At 40.6% G+C, this 18,033-nt stretch overlaps 1 protein-coding gene across 1 annotated transcript in view; it reads left to right on the top strand.

Moving 5' to 3' along the window:
- LOC134823015 (aspartate aminotransferase, cytoplasmic-like) overlaps nucleotides 1–9,131 on the top strand; it is a 39,172-nt gene extending 30,041 nt beyond the window's left edge. The window contains exons 4-12 of the mRNA XM_063834323.1: nucleotides 5,057–5,156; nucleotides 5,392–5,477; nucleotides 5,668–5,796; nucleotides 6,419–6,515; nucleotides 7,014–7,103; nucleotides 7,208–7,386; nucleotides 8,110–8,237; nucleotides 8,382–8,485; nucleotides 8,605–9,131. Coding sequence (XP_063690393.1) covers nucleotides 5,057–5,156; nucleotides 5,392–5,477; nucleotides 5,668–5,796; nucleotides 6,419–6,515; nucleotides 7,014–7,103; nucleotides 7,208–7,386; nucleotides 8,110–8,237; nucleotides 8,382–8,485; nucleotides 8,605–8,759 — 1,068 coding nt within the window. The 3' untranslated portion in view covers nucleotides 8,760–9,131. The remainder of the gene's footprint in view (nucleotides 1–5,056; nucleotides 5,157–5,391; nucleotides 5,478–5,667; nucleotides 5,797–6,418; nucleotides 6,516–7,013; nucleotides 7,104–7,207; nucleotides 7,387–8,109; nucleotides 8,238–8,381; nucleotides 8,486–8,604) is intronic.
- The last annotated feature ends 8,902 nt before the right edge of the window (nucleotides 9,132–18,033 follow it).

Below are 18,033 nucleotides of genomic sequence, written 5' to 3'. Positions count from 1 at the left end.
AGCGCTGGATAGCGACAACTAGCGCTGGCCAGCGCTAAGCGATAGCCAGCGCTGGCCATCGATATCCAGCGCAAAATTTTTGCGCTATTACTCGTCAGCCAGCGCTAGCCAGCGCTAACCATCGCTAGCCAGCGCAATGTATCAAAATCATATACTTGCGATATTAGTCGGATGATGATTAATCACTTTACACTCGACTGTCACGTGACTTTTTTAACCCATTCTCTGACTCTAGCTGGTTCTGAACGACTTTTCGAAACCTTAACCCTCTAATCTGGTCCTAACCCTAACCCAATCCTTAACAAAAACATATGCTGAAACCCTAATAATAACGAGAAATTAGACTAACTTCCTTATACGGTCATATCACGTGATCGATACATGTACAGTTTTTCGCCAATATCTCGTCAGGAGAGCATTTTAACCATATGTCATGGGCCCATGGGGGTTGATTCGGAATTAGCGTCCGAAAATACATCGATTGAAGTTGGTTACAACCATCGGGGGCCCTTTTAGAACAATCTCGAAGATCGACTGTAGAGTGATTTCGCACGCTCGATATTAGTATTACTCGTCAGCCAGCGCTGGCCAGCGCAATATAGTTGCGATATTACTCGTCAGCTAGCGCTGGCCAGCGCTGGCTAGCGCTGGCTAGCGCTGGTTAGCGATGGTTAGCCTGACTAGCGCTGGTTAGCGCTGGCTAGCGCTGGCTAGCGCTGGCCAGCGCTAGCTGACGAGTAATAGCGCAAAAATTTTGTGCTGGATATCGATGGCCAGCGCTGGCCAGCGCTAGTTGTCGCTATCCAGCGCTAGTTGTCGCTATCCAGCGCTAGTTATCGAACTGTTTTTGCGATGGCCAGTTGCGCCATCGCAAACTATCGCGTGCGACAGTGTCGCATAGCCAGCGACAACTAGCGCTGGATAGCGACAACTAGCGCTGGATAGCGACAATTATCGAACATATATAGTTTTGCGCTGGCCAGCGTTATCCAGCGCTGGATAGCGACAACTAGCGCTGGATGGCGACAACTAGCGCTGGATAGCGCTAGTTGTCGCCATCCAGCGCTAGTTGTCGCGTTTTGACTATCGCAAAAGAACCGGTGTTGCTTCTAAAACGAGCAAATACAATGCGCAATGTAACCATAATAATGGCGAATCAAAACAAAAACATCGAATAAGAAGTCATGAATATACTGGAATAAGGTGGATATACCATTTACGAATATCCTATCAGAGCAACCATACTTGATAACTTGTAGTCTATTAGCTGAGTGGATTAGCTTGAAGCAGGGGTAAGAGCTCAGGTAATCCCTCAGTATACCTCAGAGTATACTTCAAGTTTTCCTTGCACGTGGGCAGATCGTCCCATTCCGTCATCTCCTCCTTAATATAGAGGTCTAACTCGTCCCTCTTGCTCCACTCAACCTCCAGCTTTGTAGGACACGAGTCTCTGTACCCGCTCTCACAGCTCTCTTCTGTAAGTCCTGGCTCTGTCTTTATTAAAATCTGATCGAGGTGGACTGTGGGAGGAGTTTGAGGGACGAGGTTACTCTGGTATTTCTGGTTAGTCTCACGGCTGTTACTCTGCCTCTGTGGTGACGACTGCTTCTGAGGGTTCTGGTCTGATGCTGATAGGCTTGCTATGGTGCAAGGTGACTGATACAGGTAATCATGATGGGAGAGAGCCTCCGTGGGAATGTTTAGTGAGGGGTGAGTTCTATTAAACAGGTCCTGACACCTGTCCAGTACCGGTGGACTACTGGATATACTGGAAGTTTGGGACAGTCTTCTGTTACAGTGCTGGTTATAAGCATCCACTTGATCAGCTACATTGGACCTAATACCAAAGTCTTGAAATGTTTCTATCATGGGGTAAGCTTCAGTACCACTATCTATTGAGTTGGACCTGGAGCTGGAGTATACATCATAGTCATTTCCAGCTTCTAGCTCGTAGAGAGAGTTGCTCTCAGAGCTAGATCTTCTGGTTAAAGAGTTGCTCTCAGAAGAGGGGTAGGAACATACCGAGCTCGATCTCCTGGTTCTGTACTGGAAAAACAGATCATCAGCCAGCTGTAGGGACTGAGAGTTCACATAGTTCATAGCCAGATCATTCTCTGATACTGGCTCCAGTCTGGTTATACTAAACTCTTGTTTTGGCAAGATGGCAGTATCAAAGCTTGTGGTGTGGTCGTGAGACTCGACCGAGTGGCTCATCTGGAGGGCCCTCAGCTCGGTTAGTGCTGCCAGAGAACTCATCATGGAGGAGGGTTTGTTGAACTCTGAGCGAGGCTGGTGGTCTGCAAGGGCCGACAGGGGGCCCACTGAGTTGGACACAAACTGGTACACGTACCTCTGCCCTGCCACCTTCTTCATTATATTCTTATCGTAGTAGTACCTCAGGGCCCTGCTCAGCTTGTCGTAATTCATGTGTGGTTTCTTCTTGTGGATACCCCATTGTTTTGCCACTTTCTCCGGGTCCAACAGTTTAAACTCCATGTATTTACCAGTCCAGGTTATGAGAGATGAGTAGGTCGGGTCGTTGAGGAGTCGGAGGAGGAACTGCCAGAGTAACACCGGCCCGTCCAGCTCGTCTACGTGATCAAGACTGAACTTAGTCGTCATGGTAACCATCTCGTGTCTGCCGTCTGGTACCCTGTAGTTGTGAGGAAGTGAGAATTAGTTATCCAGGAATTTTTCCCCGTTAAATAGTGAATTTAATGGTCTTGAGTATTTCGTCTTACAAATATTGGGTGGGGGGGGGGGGGCAACCATATTAAAGTATATTAAAGTATATCCCCGGGTCAAAATCGGAAAAAATCCTACATTTTAATATATTTTAATATGGTTGCCCCCCCCCCCCCCCCCCCCCCCCCCCCCCCCCCAATATTGACGGCTACTTGAGTCAAAAATCACCGAAAAGTGAGAAAAGAAAAGGAAGAAAATAAATTTAAAGTCAAAATTTAAAAAACTCACCTTCCGTTAAACCCCGGAACTTTTAGTCGGGAAGTTCAACCAGTCAAGAACTGACTCAAAGTAAACTCTGCAAATTTCTGGAACTAGCTTTTCTCCGGAAACTACAAGCGGAACAACTTAACAAACCTTTTCACTGAAGAAAATAAATCGTAAATTTCATAAAAATATTGTCTAGCAAAAAGTCAAATACTTTGGCTAGATCGCTTCACGTGCTTCCGTGCAACCATAGCAACGTCTTGGTAACCAAGGCAACCGGTAGTGAGTCTAAGACCGGTAATATGTTCGGCGGGTCACGTGACAGTATCTTTACTAGAACCTCCGGCCAAGACACAACTGCTCTGGCATTATGATACGTTCAAAATAACTGCAACTTTATTATAAACTTATACGGCATCACACCGTGTGAAAAAAATTAGCACAAACAAAAGAAAGAAAGAAAACAAAACACTCCTTATATGGGCATCACCTGGGTAAAAGACAGTCGCTAAATTTTGCTTGTAGCGCTTACCAAGTGAAAAGTATAAAGCGTCAACTCTAGTTTGGATTGAGGTGCATGTTCTGTCGCTACAAGTAGGATGGTGTACACAGGGGGTGGAAAAGGGGGAGCCAATGACCTAAAATGGCATAAATGTCTATTTACTCTAAGGGTTTTCCAATTTCTCCTCAGAAATGTATGCCATTTTCGAATTTAATTTAATTTAAACTTTAGAAAAACAAATTATGAAGTTTCCGCCTTAAAGAACGATATAAATTTAATTCAATATTCATCTACAGTATAAATATCATTATTAACAATTTTTACGATCCTGTAAAAACATTTCAAAATAACGAACACTTTTGAAGTCTAGTTACTAAAAATTTCACCTTAATTTAGCATTATACGACAATCTACCGGATTATGCCTCTAGTAGCTTGGTATGAGCTTCTAGTAGCTTGATTTGAGCTTTGAGTAACTTGGTATGCGTAAATAAACATGTTAGGATGTCCAATTTAAGTGTCAGATATATAATTCGATGACCAAAATTCATGTCGTAAATGGCATACAATTTCAATTTTATGAACAAGTTTTTCCATTTATAAAAATCTATGCCATTTTACCCCCCCCCCCCCCCCCCCCTGTACAACACACTATACAGTGTTGTACTAGGTTAACCCACCACAGAGCATACAAAAGTTGTATAGTACTAAATTGATTTTCATCCATACTGTTGGTACAGGCTTGATGGTAGTCGCGAGAGTCCGGGAAAATATTAATTAAGAGCTCAACAAGCAGGATCTAGATGTGAGGGTATATTTTCAGTTTGGTTACTCCCCAGTTTCCTTGACAAATTGGACAGTTTGCTAATTCTTCGCACCTCTTAATTTAACCCAATTTCTTGAAAGGGATGTCAAATGTTGCATAATTAGTTCAACTGTCCCCAAAACTCAAACAAAAGGAACCCTGAATGATATTGTAATTGTAAGGCGACCATACTGTAAGAACAATACAAAAACATAATTAATGTATTCAAATAGAACATAATATTGTGCCTGATAATTACCTCAACATGAGGCTCACTAGAGAGGAAGACGAACAATCGATAATATGAGGTGTTTAGTGTGGTTACCTTGTTCTACTTCACAGTACAGAACGCATAAATCCGCTCAATTAATAATTTGTAAAATACATGCTGGTAGATGCTGCCTATTATTTCAGTACAATAGATGGAATGAATTTTAGTTGATACAGAATGATACGGAGGAGAGACTTGCATTCATTCCTAGCATTGTGGTTTAATTAGGTCGTCTGTATTAGAGATATTCAAGTCTATTTCTTCAATCCATTTATTACGTCCAGTTCAAAAATCTTACATTGAAAAAGATAGATTGTCGGGGTGTAAACGGTTGATGGTTGCTAGACACTAGAGGATGGGAGGAGGCTGAGGGTGGCACTGAACCAAGGACCCATGCACATGTTCTCATGGGATTTCTGTTTTCTGAAATTGTTAGAAATGAAGCTTATCTGATCTTACATTCTTTTAAGGTTAATATTTTTTATCATTTGAACAAGTTTTATGAGTAAACTTTAAGGCTTCCGTTTCAGGCAGAAAGCATGCTAGCTGCAGACGAGACATTGAACAAGGAGTACCTCAGTATGGGTGGACTGCAGTCATTTACTGATGCAGCTACACGACTAGTGCTTGGTTAGTATCTTATGTATTTATTGTAACTATCCCCTGCCCCCCCCCCCCCCCCCCCCACCTTTTTATTAAGTTTGCAGGTTACCTCACAACTCTGCCGAATGGAAACGTCTCCATTTTAAATGTCGTCGTCAGTCAATTGTGATTAAAGTTTAGTCAGTCTAAGATTACAGTTTTCGATCAAACAACTTATATATATATGCTACTTATAATGATCTGTCACTACACCTCGTTTCAGGCGAGAATAGTAGGTTAGTTAACGAAGACAGAGCTGTAGCACTTCAGACCTTATCCGGAACAGGAGCTCTTCATGTGGCCTTCCAGGTACTTGAAATAAACAGTATAACAACTACAAACTACAAGTTTAATAACAAGTTAATACCTACCTTTATATTACTTACCTTTACAATAATATGTGAATGTGACTATTAATGATCCGTATTCTGGCCATATAATGATTTATTGAGTACCTTGTGTTAAGTCGCTGTTTTTATAAACTCTAGTAAAATTTCAGTTTATCAGCCAATTTTATCCGGGTTGTAAAGATATACTGGTCAGTAATCCCAGTTGGGGCAATCACAAACTCATGATCGACAGATTACCTGGAGTCAACTTTGTGCAGTACGCTTACTACGATCCAGAGGTCAGTTCCAATATCACGGTCTTAATATCTTACTATATATAAAGCGAGACGATATATATATATATGGATGTAAAGGTACTTCAACCGAATTAACAATCCAACCGTGTGTATGACGTGTCCCAGTAGCCAATCATAATAAAAAATATATATATATATATTTATTTATCCGCACCATTTTACTGACACCACGGCATCAACTTTAACACGGGTTTCCGCAAAAACCGTACAAGATATAAAACTGAAACTTTTTTAACTGATTCAAATGCTTTAATGGCCTTCAAATCAGCATGAAAAAATCGAAAATCGGCCAAAGAATAAGAATTTTAGTACCCAAAATTTGGACCCCCAAGTGGTGTCAAAAACGCGAATTAAATAGGTAATAATTATTTTTACTGGGAGACTTTAGGGTAGGAAACTGATCCGGCCACCAAAGAGCCTTGACACCAGTCTTAAAGGTTTGACGGGTTCCTGCTAGTACATATAATACATATAATACCGTCCTAATCTTACTATATAAAATAAAGCTAGTTGTAATGAACAGGACAACCTTGTAAACCAGGTGTTTTATATAAATTCTTACTCTTACTAACATTTTCAAGTCCCTCAACGAAGTTCCTCTCAGACTATGGGGTTTGACTTGGAGGGTATGTGCAGAGACTTGGAGGCTGCTCAGGACGGTAGTGTGGTGGTGCTTCACGCGTGTGCTCACAATCCTACCGGTTAGTTAGTACTTTTTAGTGTGCTCACAATCCTACCGGTTAGTTAGTACTTTTTAGTGTGCTCACAATCCTACCGGTTAGTTAGTACTTTTTAGTGTGCTCACAATCCTACCGGTTAGTTAGTACTTTTTAGTGTGCTCACAATCCTACCGGTTAGTTAGTACTTTTTAGTGTGCTCACAATCCTACCGGTTAGTTAGTACTTTTTAGTGTGCTCACAATCCTACCGGTTAGTTAGTACTTTTTAGTGTGCTCACAATCCTACCGGTTAGTTAGTACTTTTTAGTGTGCTCACAATCCTACCGGTTAGTTAGTACTTTTTAGCACCTTTTTGGTGCTCTCCGTTTTCTGCTTCTTCCCTGGTCCTCATAAGTTTCAGTTTAGGGGACCAGATTACAGTGAACATGGTGTGCTAACTGAACAATTGGTGAAACTATCATTTCATACTACTTGGACCTTGCCATGGTTATTGGTTACCTAAGCTATGTGATTGTTTCAGGGATCGATCCGACGATGGAGCAATGGCTGAAGATTGCTGAAGTTTGCAAGAAGAAGAGTCATTTTCCTCTCTTTGACTTGGCTTATCTAGGTACACATATTAGTCAACACAATTAATAAGTCAATAGACCCAATTTGTCAAATTAATACTGATTTAGTCTTAAGTCAAGAATATAACTCTCCTAAATCTGTCAGGATACGCATCAGGAAGTTTCGATCAGGATGCTGCTAGCATCCGCTTATTTGCCGATCTCGGGTTCGAGTTCATAGTGTGTCAGAGTTTCGCGAAGATCATGGGTTTGTACTGTGAGCGGATAGGATGTATGATATTTGCGGGCCAAACTGCGGAGATTTCTCATAAGTGCCTGTCCCAGGTAATATTATTGGTGTATTTTCTACCATGTGTGCAACTCATCAGTAAACGACCGGGGGTAGGATTTGGCCGGGGCCGGGGCCGGGAATGTCCAAATTTTGCCGGGGCCGGGAATTGGCCGTTCTGGAATTTGGCCGGGGCCGGGGCCGTGAATTTAATAAATCCACGGCCAAGTTAGAACTTTTCAGGACAAAGTTGGCACTCTGGACATCATCCTTTTAAAATTGAAAATCCATTTTAAGATTTATATGAAAGTTTTAGGCCGATTTCGATCAAAAATTCCCGGCCAAATTCCCGGCAAAAATTGAAAATCGGCCGGGGCCGGGAAGAAATAGCTCCCCCGGTGCCGGGATTTCACGGCGCCGGGAATCCCGGTCGATTACTGCAACTCATATCACTCAATTCTACCAACTGTACGTGGCTCTTATCACTCAATTCTACCAACTGTACGTGGCTCTTATCACTCAATTCTAACAACTGTACGTGGCTCTTATCACTCAATTCTAACAACTGTACGTGGCTCTTATCACTCAATTCTACCAGCTGTACGTGGCTCTTATCACTCAATTCTACCAGCTGTACGTGGCTCTTATCACTCAATTCTAACAACTGTACGTGGCTCTTATCACTCAATTCTACCAACTGTATCCTACTGAGGACTCTAACCCTGCGTCCTTTTAAAATATACCTTCTCTAAAACTAAAGGACCTAATACTGTTCTCAGATGAAAATAATTGTGAGGTCGATCTACTCTAACCCGCCTGCACACGGGGCTCGTATTGCTAGCATGTGTCTGAACAACAGGGACATGAGGGCTGAGTGGGAGGATTGTGTTAAGGAAATGCACGCCAGGTTCGTGCTAATGATATGTATTATCTTAAATAATAATATGGGTAATATACATTGTATTATATGGGAGAGGGTGACCGATATTATACGAGAAACCTCAAAATGGGGTGTTTTTACCACACCGGTCTGTAACGTTCATTGCTTTAGGATAAGAAGATCCAGATCCTATCTACACACTGCTCTGAAAACAGCAAACGCTCCTGGATCATGGGACCACATTCTCGCTCAGAACGGAATGTTCTCCTACACTGGTAATTATAATTAATTAGGTATATTAATTATAATTAATTAAAATCATGGAGTCTATATGCTTTAAATTTAAATTTCCATTAAGATATCCACACAGTTAGCTAACAAATGTATACCACAGGTTTAACTAAAGCGCAGTGCGAGTTGCTGATAGAGAAACACCATGTATACCTCCTGAAGTCAGGGCGAATCAGCATGTGTGGAATTACCCAGGAGAATGCCAAATATGTGGCTAATGCAATTCACGACGCCATTCTTAACGCCAAAGAAAACTAGGGAGCTGATGATTTTGAAAAAAAAGATTTTTAATCAATGCCTGAACTTTTCTTTTAAGTTTCTTGAGTTTTCAACCAACGTTTAAAATTAGGATACAATTCATTTTCTTAGAATTATCACCAATTACCATACAATCATACTGATGTATTCTTGTTTAATTTATTATATCACAACTAAATTTTTTCCAATCCCTACATTGGATTTGCGGTTCCGGTAGGGTCGGTAATGTTATATACATGTATTGTTATTGTTGCATATTATCTGCTACTAGAGAAAGTTGCACATAAATATAATTTCGATGCTGGTAATTGATTTGATGTTGAGTGTATTTTGTAAAAGTTTTGATAGTGTTCGAGTGTTTTAAGTGTAAAAGATATTTCCTTTCTTCAACTGAATGGATTTTAGGACGGTGCGAGGGAATTACAACACAAACATCTAGGTTAACCTCAGTTAAATGTCTCTAATCTAGATCCTCTAATCTATATTTCAAGATGCAGGATCTTCTCTCCATCTGGTCATCTGACTGATTCCTGAGACTTCCGACCCCGGGTGTAGCTTTCAAAGACTTTTCTGGGCCCACCGCACGGGTGACTGACAACTAAACCCAATTGAATCTAGTTCGCACAGAGTTAACAGGCAGCCAATCAGCTTAATTGGGTGCCCAATCAGCGTAAATCCCAAAACGACAATTGAACACAGGTCATATTACAACTGCACCGAAATGACTTACTGACTTACTTGACTTGACTTGACTGACTGACTTAAGGCGGGTGGTATTCCCGAGATCCATTGACAACAGTTCTCCACAGCTTTCTGTCCTCCATCAGTCTAGCTATCTCATCTACTGACTTCAGCCCAGTATCTGCTTTTAGGTTATCTAGTAGTGTTAAATGAGGTCGCCCCCTGTTAGTATGCCCATGACTCGGCTTCCAGAGGATCAGTTTGTTCAGTGTCAGCTCCGGATGTCGGTGAGCATGACCTGCAAGTCTGAGCCTTCGTTGGGTTATCTTGGAGCTGACTTTGGGAAGATCACCGTACAGGCTGTGGTTGCTGACATGGTCTCGATATTGGTTGATGTTAAGGGCCATTCTTAACATTCGCGTATAGCAACCATCAACCATCTTCTCTAGCCTTTTCGTCATTGTCCAAGTCTCGGAACCGTACAGTAGCACCGACTCCACTAGTGCTGTAAACACTCTGATCTTGATAGACTTTCTAAGCTTAGAATTCCAAAGCTTTTTGAGTGTGTGGCATGCTCCCCATGCTCTTCCTTTCCTAACCCTGATATCACTCTCACTGTCTCTGATTCTAGAACCCAGATAAGTGAAGTCTTCCACATGCTCTATTGTACTGTTACCCAGGGACTTGATGGTATCAGGGTTCTCGATGTTCTGAGTAATGAATTTGGGTTTCCCTTCATTCATTCTAAGTCCCACTGTAGCAGCAACCCTTTCTACCTCTAGCATCAGCGTCTCTGCCTCCTTTACAGTATCTGCTATCAGAGCAATGTCATCTGCAAAACCAGTGTCTGATATCTTCTCCGCCTTAACTCTCCTACTCCTATAAGGCTTAATGGTAAATCCTATTTCAGGGTGCTTGCTTAAGGCTTGTCTCATGCAATAGTCAAGGGCTATAATAAACAAGTATGGTGCTAACGTATCCCCTTGAAGAACTCCTGCCAGGATATCAAATAGCTCAGTATCCCCATCAGGTGTAATAACTTTGCCCTTTGTGTTTACATAGAGTAGATTAATGATATCCACAATACTATACTGTCTGGTATCCCATAGGCCTTTAGTATTTGCATCAAAATTCCCCGGTGAAGTGAATCAAAGGCCTTCTTAAAATCAACAAACACCATAGCTGCCGGTAGGTTTCTCTGTCTAGCCCCCTCTAGTATCCTTCTGAGTGCTAAGATATGACTAGTAGTGGACCGTCCTTCCCGAAAACCATTCTGAGTGTCCCTAAGTACCCCTTCTATGGCCGGCTGGATCCTATTAAGCACCATTCTATTAAGAGTCATTGCTACAATTGAAGTCAAAGATATCCCCCTCCAGTTTCCAGGGTTTGTCAAGTCTCCCTTTTTGGGGACCGGAATGATGTTGCTTATCCTCCACTGATCTGGCGCAATACCATCTGTCAGGGCTTTGTTGCAGAAGGACAACACGATTTCATCCAGGTCGCATCTTTTGAGGACTTCAGGTGGTATACCGTCATCACCTGGTGCTTTACCTTCTTTAATCCTGAGTTTAGCAGCTTTGAGCTCCTCTAGAGTAAAAGGTTCTGTACTGATGTTGAGTCCTTCAAATTGAGTCTCGATCCTAGGATGTTCGTTTTCCACATCAGGTGTACTCCCTAAAAGATTCGTGAAATGCCTAAGCCAATTTTCCTTCCTCTCTTCGGCTCCGTTGCCCCTTATTTGAGTTGCCCCCTTGGCCTTCCTACCAGTAATCTCATTTATGACATTCCAACTTTCTTTATTTTTGCATCTGTCTGCAGCCATTTCGACCCTTTTAACCTTGGCAACTAGATCTTCTTCAAAGATGTCCTGGTACACCTGATCCAGTTCAGTTTTAAGTACGTTAACAGAGAGTCGACTGTCTTCACTAGGATCCCGGTGATAGACAGTTTCTGCTTGCTGCAACGCTGTACGCACGTTTTGAACTCGCTGATCACCCGCGAAATCGTCACGTCTCTTCTTTTCTCTCTTAGGCAGTATGGCTTTGTTGGTATCAGCAATCGCATCAACAAAATGCCCATACAGTTCCGTAACCTCACTTTCATCAGTTTGCTCGCATAAAGCAGAGTACCGATTCTTGACTTCTACTGCATATCTCTTCTGTAGGTCTTCATCCGATTTTAGTGCTCCCCAATTATACCAGGTTTTCTTGGGTTGCTTTTTTGCTCGTCGAAGAGATAGCTTGATCTTAGACAAAACAAATCTATGATCAGTACCCAATGTACTAAAGAAACTGTAGACTTCAGTGTCTTTGATACTGTTCCTCCACTTCTTCCTCACTAGAATAAAGTCTATCTGAGACTTATTCAGGGTTCCATCCGATAGGTGAGTCCACATCTTACCCCGCTTCTTTCTGAACCTGGTGTTTGTAATCTCCAGATTACATTCCAGGGCAGTATCCCGAAGCAGCTCCCCATTTCTGTTGGTTCTCTCATGGAAATACTAACCACAGTCATTCTCGTCCCTCTTTGATAGGTGAGCGTTAAAATCCCCAATCACCTCCAAGAAGTTGTGAGCAGGGATCTGCGAGACTGCACACCTTAGATCGTTATGAAACTTTTCTGCTGCTTCTACACTATCTGCCTCCGTAGGTCCATAGACACAGACGAAGGTTGGTTTAGGATTCCCATTGAGAGATATCTTAAGGATTCTCTCCGTCACTGGTGTTATCTCCGTAGTTGCATCAAATGCCTTGCTTGTTAGGATGAATCCCACTCCGCCTTACCTGAGGACCCCAGGCTATTATGTTCATTAACCGAATAAAGATTTGGCGGAATGACAGGCTGAGCGCGGCCCAGTAAACTCCGCCCACTGATGCCTGGGCCCTATTCCTAGTAGCTGATGAAGTAATTAGATAGCTGCTCTTGCCAACTCTCTCTACTCTGACAGGCTCTTCATGAACTATCCTGTGCTCTTGGATACCTACAATCTCTGCGCCACTCTTCTCGAAAAGATGTACCATCTCCAGTTTCCTCTGGGTAGTTCTTATCGTTCTAGTGTTAAGAGTGCCTACCCAGGTAATGTCGGTACATGAAAATAAACTTTTTTTGTTGTTTTCGTTTATGCTGTTGGGTGTTTCAGGTTGATTAGGCTCATCATTCACCAACCTTCCATTCGGATTTAAGTTGGTGAAATCATTACCACCTTCTCGTCCAGAAAAAAAAGTAGGGGCTGATACCCTAGTGCTGTAAGAACTATTCATCATGTTTCTTTTCTGTTGGCTATGTGACACGTGAGCCACCTGCGCCACTGGAATGGCTCTCTTGATAGCTACTTCATCAGTAGATGTTCCCACATACAGTAAATAAAACGGTAAGATGACAGATGGTGCTCCCATAGTTCCGGAATCTGTTACATCTAGATTAACCCACATCACCATCATCACGGGCTTGTTCTGAGGATGCCCGGCTTGTTTTTCGGGGGTGCACCCCTAGATCCGCTGTGTTCAGTTACAACTCCATCACTGAAGTTGCATGCAGCCCCACCTCGAGCAGGATGTGGCTCTTCACCACGCACAGACGGTCTGAATGTACAGAGTTGAATCTGCAGCATCCTAGGTTTACCCGTAATAGAGCAAAACCTTTGGGGCCAAACCGAAATACGACAACTGAACCCACATTTTTGTAGATCAGATTTTCAGGTCAGTTTGAGGGCCAGCCTTGGCTCAGATCTCGTGAATTCTGATGCTTTAGGAGGGCCTGCCATGGTTCGGATCTCGTGCCTTGGGTAGGATCTCAATACTTGAGCCCTTGAGGAACATTGGATCGCATCCTTTTTGGTACGCTTCGTGAACACGTACTCAATTATAGCAGTAGAAACCAGGCAGCAGCTAAGCCTAAACTAGAGCGGCATTTGGAAACAGCAGTGAGCTGACTAATTGGTCACTCATGGGCAAAAGGTCCATCAAAACTGTCAAATTTATGTTCAGAAAATGTCATATTTGAAAATGGGACAGGATTTTGAAAATACAATTTTTCATTTTGTTAAGCTTTCTGCTGTTGGATTCCTCCGACCGAAATTAAACTTCCAGCACCTCAATCGTGTGATGTGGCATCTATAGTTGACTTACTAATTGGTTGTGGATGAAAAATCAGTCAAAACTGTAAAATTTCGGTCCTGGAAATTTCATCTTCAAGAACTGAAAATGGGACAGAGATTGGGACAATATGATTGTGCAATTTTATTCGGGATTTTAGACTAGAGTTGTGTAGTCCAGTCATTTATGGACATTTATGGAAATGAACCTGCAAATGTTCAGATAATCACAAAAGTTTGCACAGACCTTCCCGAAGCTATGAATAAACGATTTTCGTTTGGAGACATTTTTTTGACCGTGGAGAAAACCCAGGAGGGCCACGCCCATATTGACCCAATTACGTAACCGACCCCTTGCTTCTGAAGGTCGTAGAGACTTCAAAATAGGCTTAAGCCTTAAACGAAGCCGCATATGCATGTTTATATAGGAGTTATTCAGCAACACATGGCCTAAAATCCTTACTTTTCGAGAAATTCGCCAAAAACCATTTTGGGCGTGGTGCTGAGCCCATTTTCGATAGGATCGTGATAGAGTCTTTAGACAGGGTGCAAAAGAACTGCAATTAGCATATTAATATATGACTTACGAACAAACATACGCCTTAAAGTGCTTACTTTTTCAGTTATTGGCGAAAAACTGATTTTCGGTTCCAGAAATCATGCAAAACTATAGTAAAAAACTAATAGGTATCTGGTAAATAAAAATTGGGCTACGAAGGCCCTAGAGGTTTTTAAATGTGTGCAAATTGTGCAGAATGGCCATGTTTATATACAACTTATGAAGCAACATGTACTCTAAATTACTTACTTTTCGAGTTATTCGGGGAAAAACATTGTATTATGTCCATTTTCTACCTGTAAAATACAGTCTCACGAGCTCCTTTACTGGGCCGCGCTCAGCCTGTCATTCCGCCTAATCTCTATAACAGCCTAATCTGTATAATATGTTTATGAACATAATAGCCTGAGGTCCCCAGGTAAGAGCTCCTCTGCGCGCGCAAGGGACTTTATGACGTTATCGCCAAAATAATACAAACGCTATTTACACGCGTTAGAGAGCAGTTAGAGATTTAGGAATTTCGACTCGTTGCTCAGCTTGCTATTTGTCAGAATCTGTCAAAATATAAGGATAACTTTTTTTTCAGTTAACTGGTCCTTTAAGCTTTCTGCTGTTGAATTCCTCCGACCGAAATTAAACTTCCAGCACATCAATCGTATGATGTGGAATCTATAGTTGACATACTAATTGGTTGCAGGTGAAAAAATCAGTAAAAACTGTAAAATTTCGATCCTGGAAATTTTATCTTCAAAAACTGAAAATGGGACAGAGATTAGGACAATATGACTTTGCAATTTTATTCGGGATTTTGACTCCCAGTACCTCAATTTGGTTTCATACCATCATCAATTAACTGACTAATTGGTTTCTGGGCAAAAAGTTCATCCAATCTGTCTAATTTGTGTTCAGAAAATGTCATATTTGAAAATGGGACAGGATTTTGAAAATACAAATTTTCGTTTTGTTAAGCTTTCTGCTGTTGAATTCCTCCGACCGAAATTAAACTTTCAGCACCTCAATCGTATGATGTGGCATCTATAGTTGACATACTAATTGGTTGCAGGTGAAAAAATCAGTAAAAACTGTAAAATTTCGGTCCTGGAAATTTTATCTTCAAAAAACCGAAAATGGGACAGAGATTGGGACAATATGATTTAGCAATTTTATTCGGGATTTTGACTCCCAGTACCTCAATTTGGTTTCATACCATCATCAATTAACTGACTAATTGGTTTCTGGGCAAAAAGTTCATCCAATCTGTCAAATTTGTGTTCAGAAAATGTCATATTTGAAAACGGGACAGGATTTTGAAATTAATACATCTTTTTGTTTTGTTAAACGTTCTGCTGTTGGCTTCCTCCGACCGAAATTAAACTTCCAGCACATCAATCGTGTGATGTGGCATCTATAGTTGACTTACTATTTGGTTGCGGGTGAAAAAAATAAGTCAAAACTGTAAAATTTCGGTCCTGGAAATTTCATCTTCAAAAACTGAAAATGGGACAGAGATTAGGACAATATGACTTTGCAATTTTATTCGGGATTTTGACTCCCAGTACCTCAATTTGGTTTCATACCATCATCAATTAACTGACTAATTGGTTTCTGGGCAAAAAGTTCATCCAATCTGTCTAATTTCTGTTCAGAAAATGTCATATTTGAAAATGGGACAGGATTTTGAAAATACAACTTTTCGTTTTGTTAAGCTTTCTGCTGTTGAATTCCTCCGACCGAAATTAAACTTCCAGCACCTCAAACGTATGATGTGGCATCTATAGTTGACTTAATAATTGGTTGCGGGTGAAAAAATCAGTAAAAACTGTAAAATTTCGGTCCTGGAAATTTTATCTTCAAAAACTGAAAATGTGACAGAGATTGGGACAAAATGATTTTGCAATTTTATTCGGGATTTTGACTACCAGTACCTCAATTTGGTTTCATACCATCATCAATTTACTGACTAATTGGTTTATGGGCAAAAAGTTCATCCAATCTGTCAAATTTATGTTCAGACAATTTCATATTTGAAAACAGGACAGGATTTTGAAAATACAACTTTTCGTTTTGTTAAACTTTCTGCTGTTGGCTTCCTCCGACCGAAATTAAACTTCCTGCACATCAATCGTGTGATGTGGCATCTATAGTTGACTTACTAATTGGTTGCGGGTGAAAAAATCAGTCAAAACTGTAAAATTTCGGTCCTGGAAATTTCATCTTCAAAAACTGAAAATGGGACAGTACAGAGATTGGGACAATATTGAATATGATTTTGCAATTTTATTCGGGATTTTGACTACCAGTACCTCAATTTGGTTTCATACCATCATCAATTAACTGATTAATTTGTTTCTTGGCAAAAAGTTCATCCAATCTGTCAAATTTGTGTTCAGACAATTTTGTATTTGAAAACGGGACAGGATTTTGAAAATACAACTTTTCGTTTTGTTAAGCTTTCTGCTGTTGGCTTCCTCCGACCGAAATTAAACTTCCAGCAAATCAATCGTGTGATGTGGTATCTATAGTTGACTTAATAATTGGTTACGGGTGAAAAAATCAGTCAAAACTGTAAAATTTCGGTCCTGGAAATTTCATCTTCAAAAACTGAAAATGGGACAGAGATTGGGACAATATTGAATATGATTTTGCAATTTTATTCGGGATTTTGACTACCAGTACCTCAATTTGGTTTCATACCATCATCAATTAACTGATTAATTTGTTTCTGGGCAAAAAGTTCATCCAATCTGTTAAATTTGTGTTCAGACAATTTCATATTTGAAAACGGGACAGGATTTTGAAAATACATCTTTTCGTTTTGTTAATCTTTCTGCTGTTGGCTTCCTCCGGCCGAAATTAAACTTCCAGCACCTCAATTTTGTGATGTGGCATCTATAGTTGACTTACAGTTACTAATTGGTTGCGGGTGAAAAATTATTTAAAACTGTAAAATTTCGGTCCTGGAAATTTCATTTTCAAAAACTGAAATTGGGACAATATGATTTTGCAATTTTATTCGGGATTTTGACTACCAGTATCTCAATTTGGTTTCATACCATCATCAATTAACTGACTAATTGGTTTCTGGGCAAAAAGTTCATCCAATCTATCAAATTTTTGTTCAGACAATCTCATATTTGAAAACGGGACAGGATTTTGAAATTAATACATCTTTTTGTTTTGTTAAACGTTCTGCTGTTGGCTTCCTCCGACCGAAATTAAACTTCCAGCACATCAATCGTGTGATGTGGCATCTATAGTTGACTTACTAATTGGTTGCGGGTGAAAAAATCAGTCAAAACTGTAAAATTTCGGTCCTGGAAATTTCATCTTCAAAAACTGAAAATGGGACAGTACAGAGATTGGGACAATATTGAATATGATTTTGCAATTTTATTCGGGATTTTGACTACCAGTACCTCAATTTGGTTTCATACCATCATCAATTAACTGATTAATTTGTTTCTTGGCAAAAAGTTCATCCAATCTGTCAAATTTGTGTTCAGAAAATGTCATATTTGAAAATGGGACAGGATTTTGAAAATACAAATTTTTGTTTTGTTAAGCTTTCTGCTGTTGAATTCCTCCGACCGAAATTAAACTTTCAGCACCTCAATCGTATGATGTGGCATTTATAGTTGGCATACTAATTGGTTGCAGGTGAAAAAATCAGTAAAAACTGTAAAATTTCGGTCCTGGAAATTTTATCTTCAAAAAACCGAAAAAGGGACAGAGATTGGGACAATATGATTTAGCAATTTTATTCGGGATTTTGACTCCCAGTACCTCAATTTGGTTTCATACCATCATCAATTAACTGACTAATTGGTTTCTGGGCAAAAAGTTCATCCAATCTGTCAAATTTGTGTTCAGAAAATGTCATATTTGAAAACGGGACAGGATTTTGAAATTAATACATCTTTTTGTTTTGTTAAACGTTCTGC

This window comes from Bolinopsis microptera, chromosome 11 (assembly GCF_026151205.1).
Source record: "Bolinopsis microptera isolate Bmic1 chromosome 11, MBARI_Bmic_1.0, whole genome shotgun sequence".
NCBI classification, from domain to species: Eukaryota; Metazoa; Ctenophora; class Tentaculata; order Lobata; family Bolinopsidae; genus Bolinopsis; species Bolinopsis microptera.
This window is presented reverse-complemented; position numbering and strand designations above follow the sequence as displayed.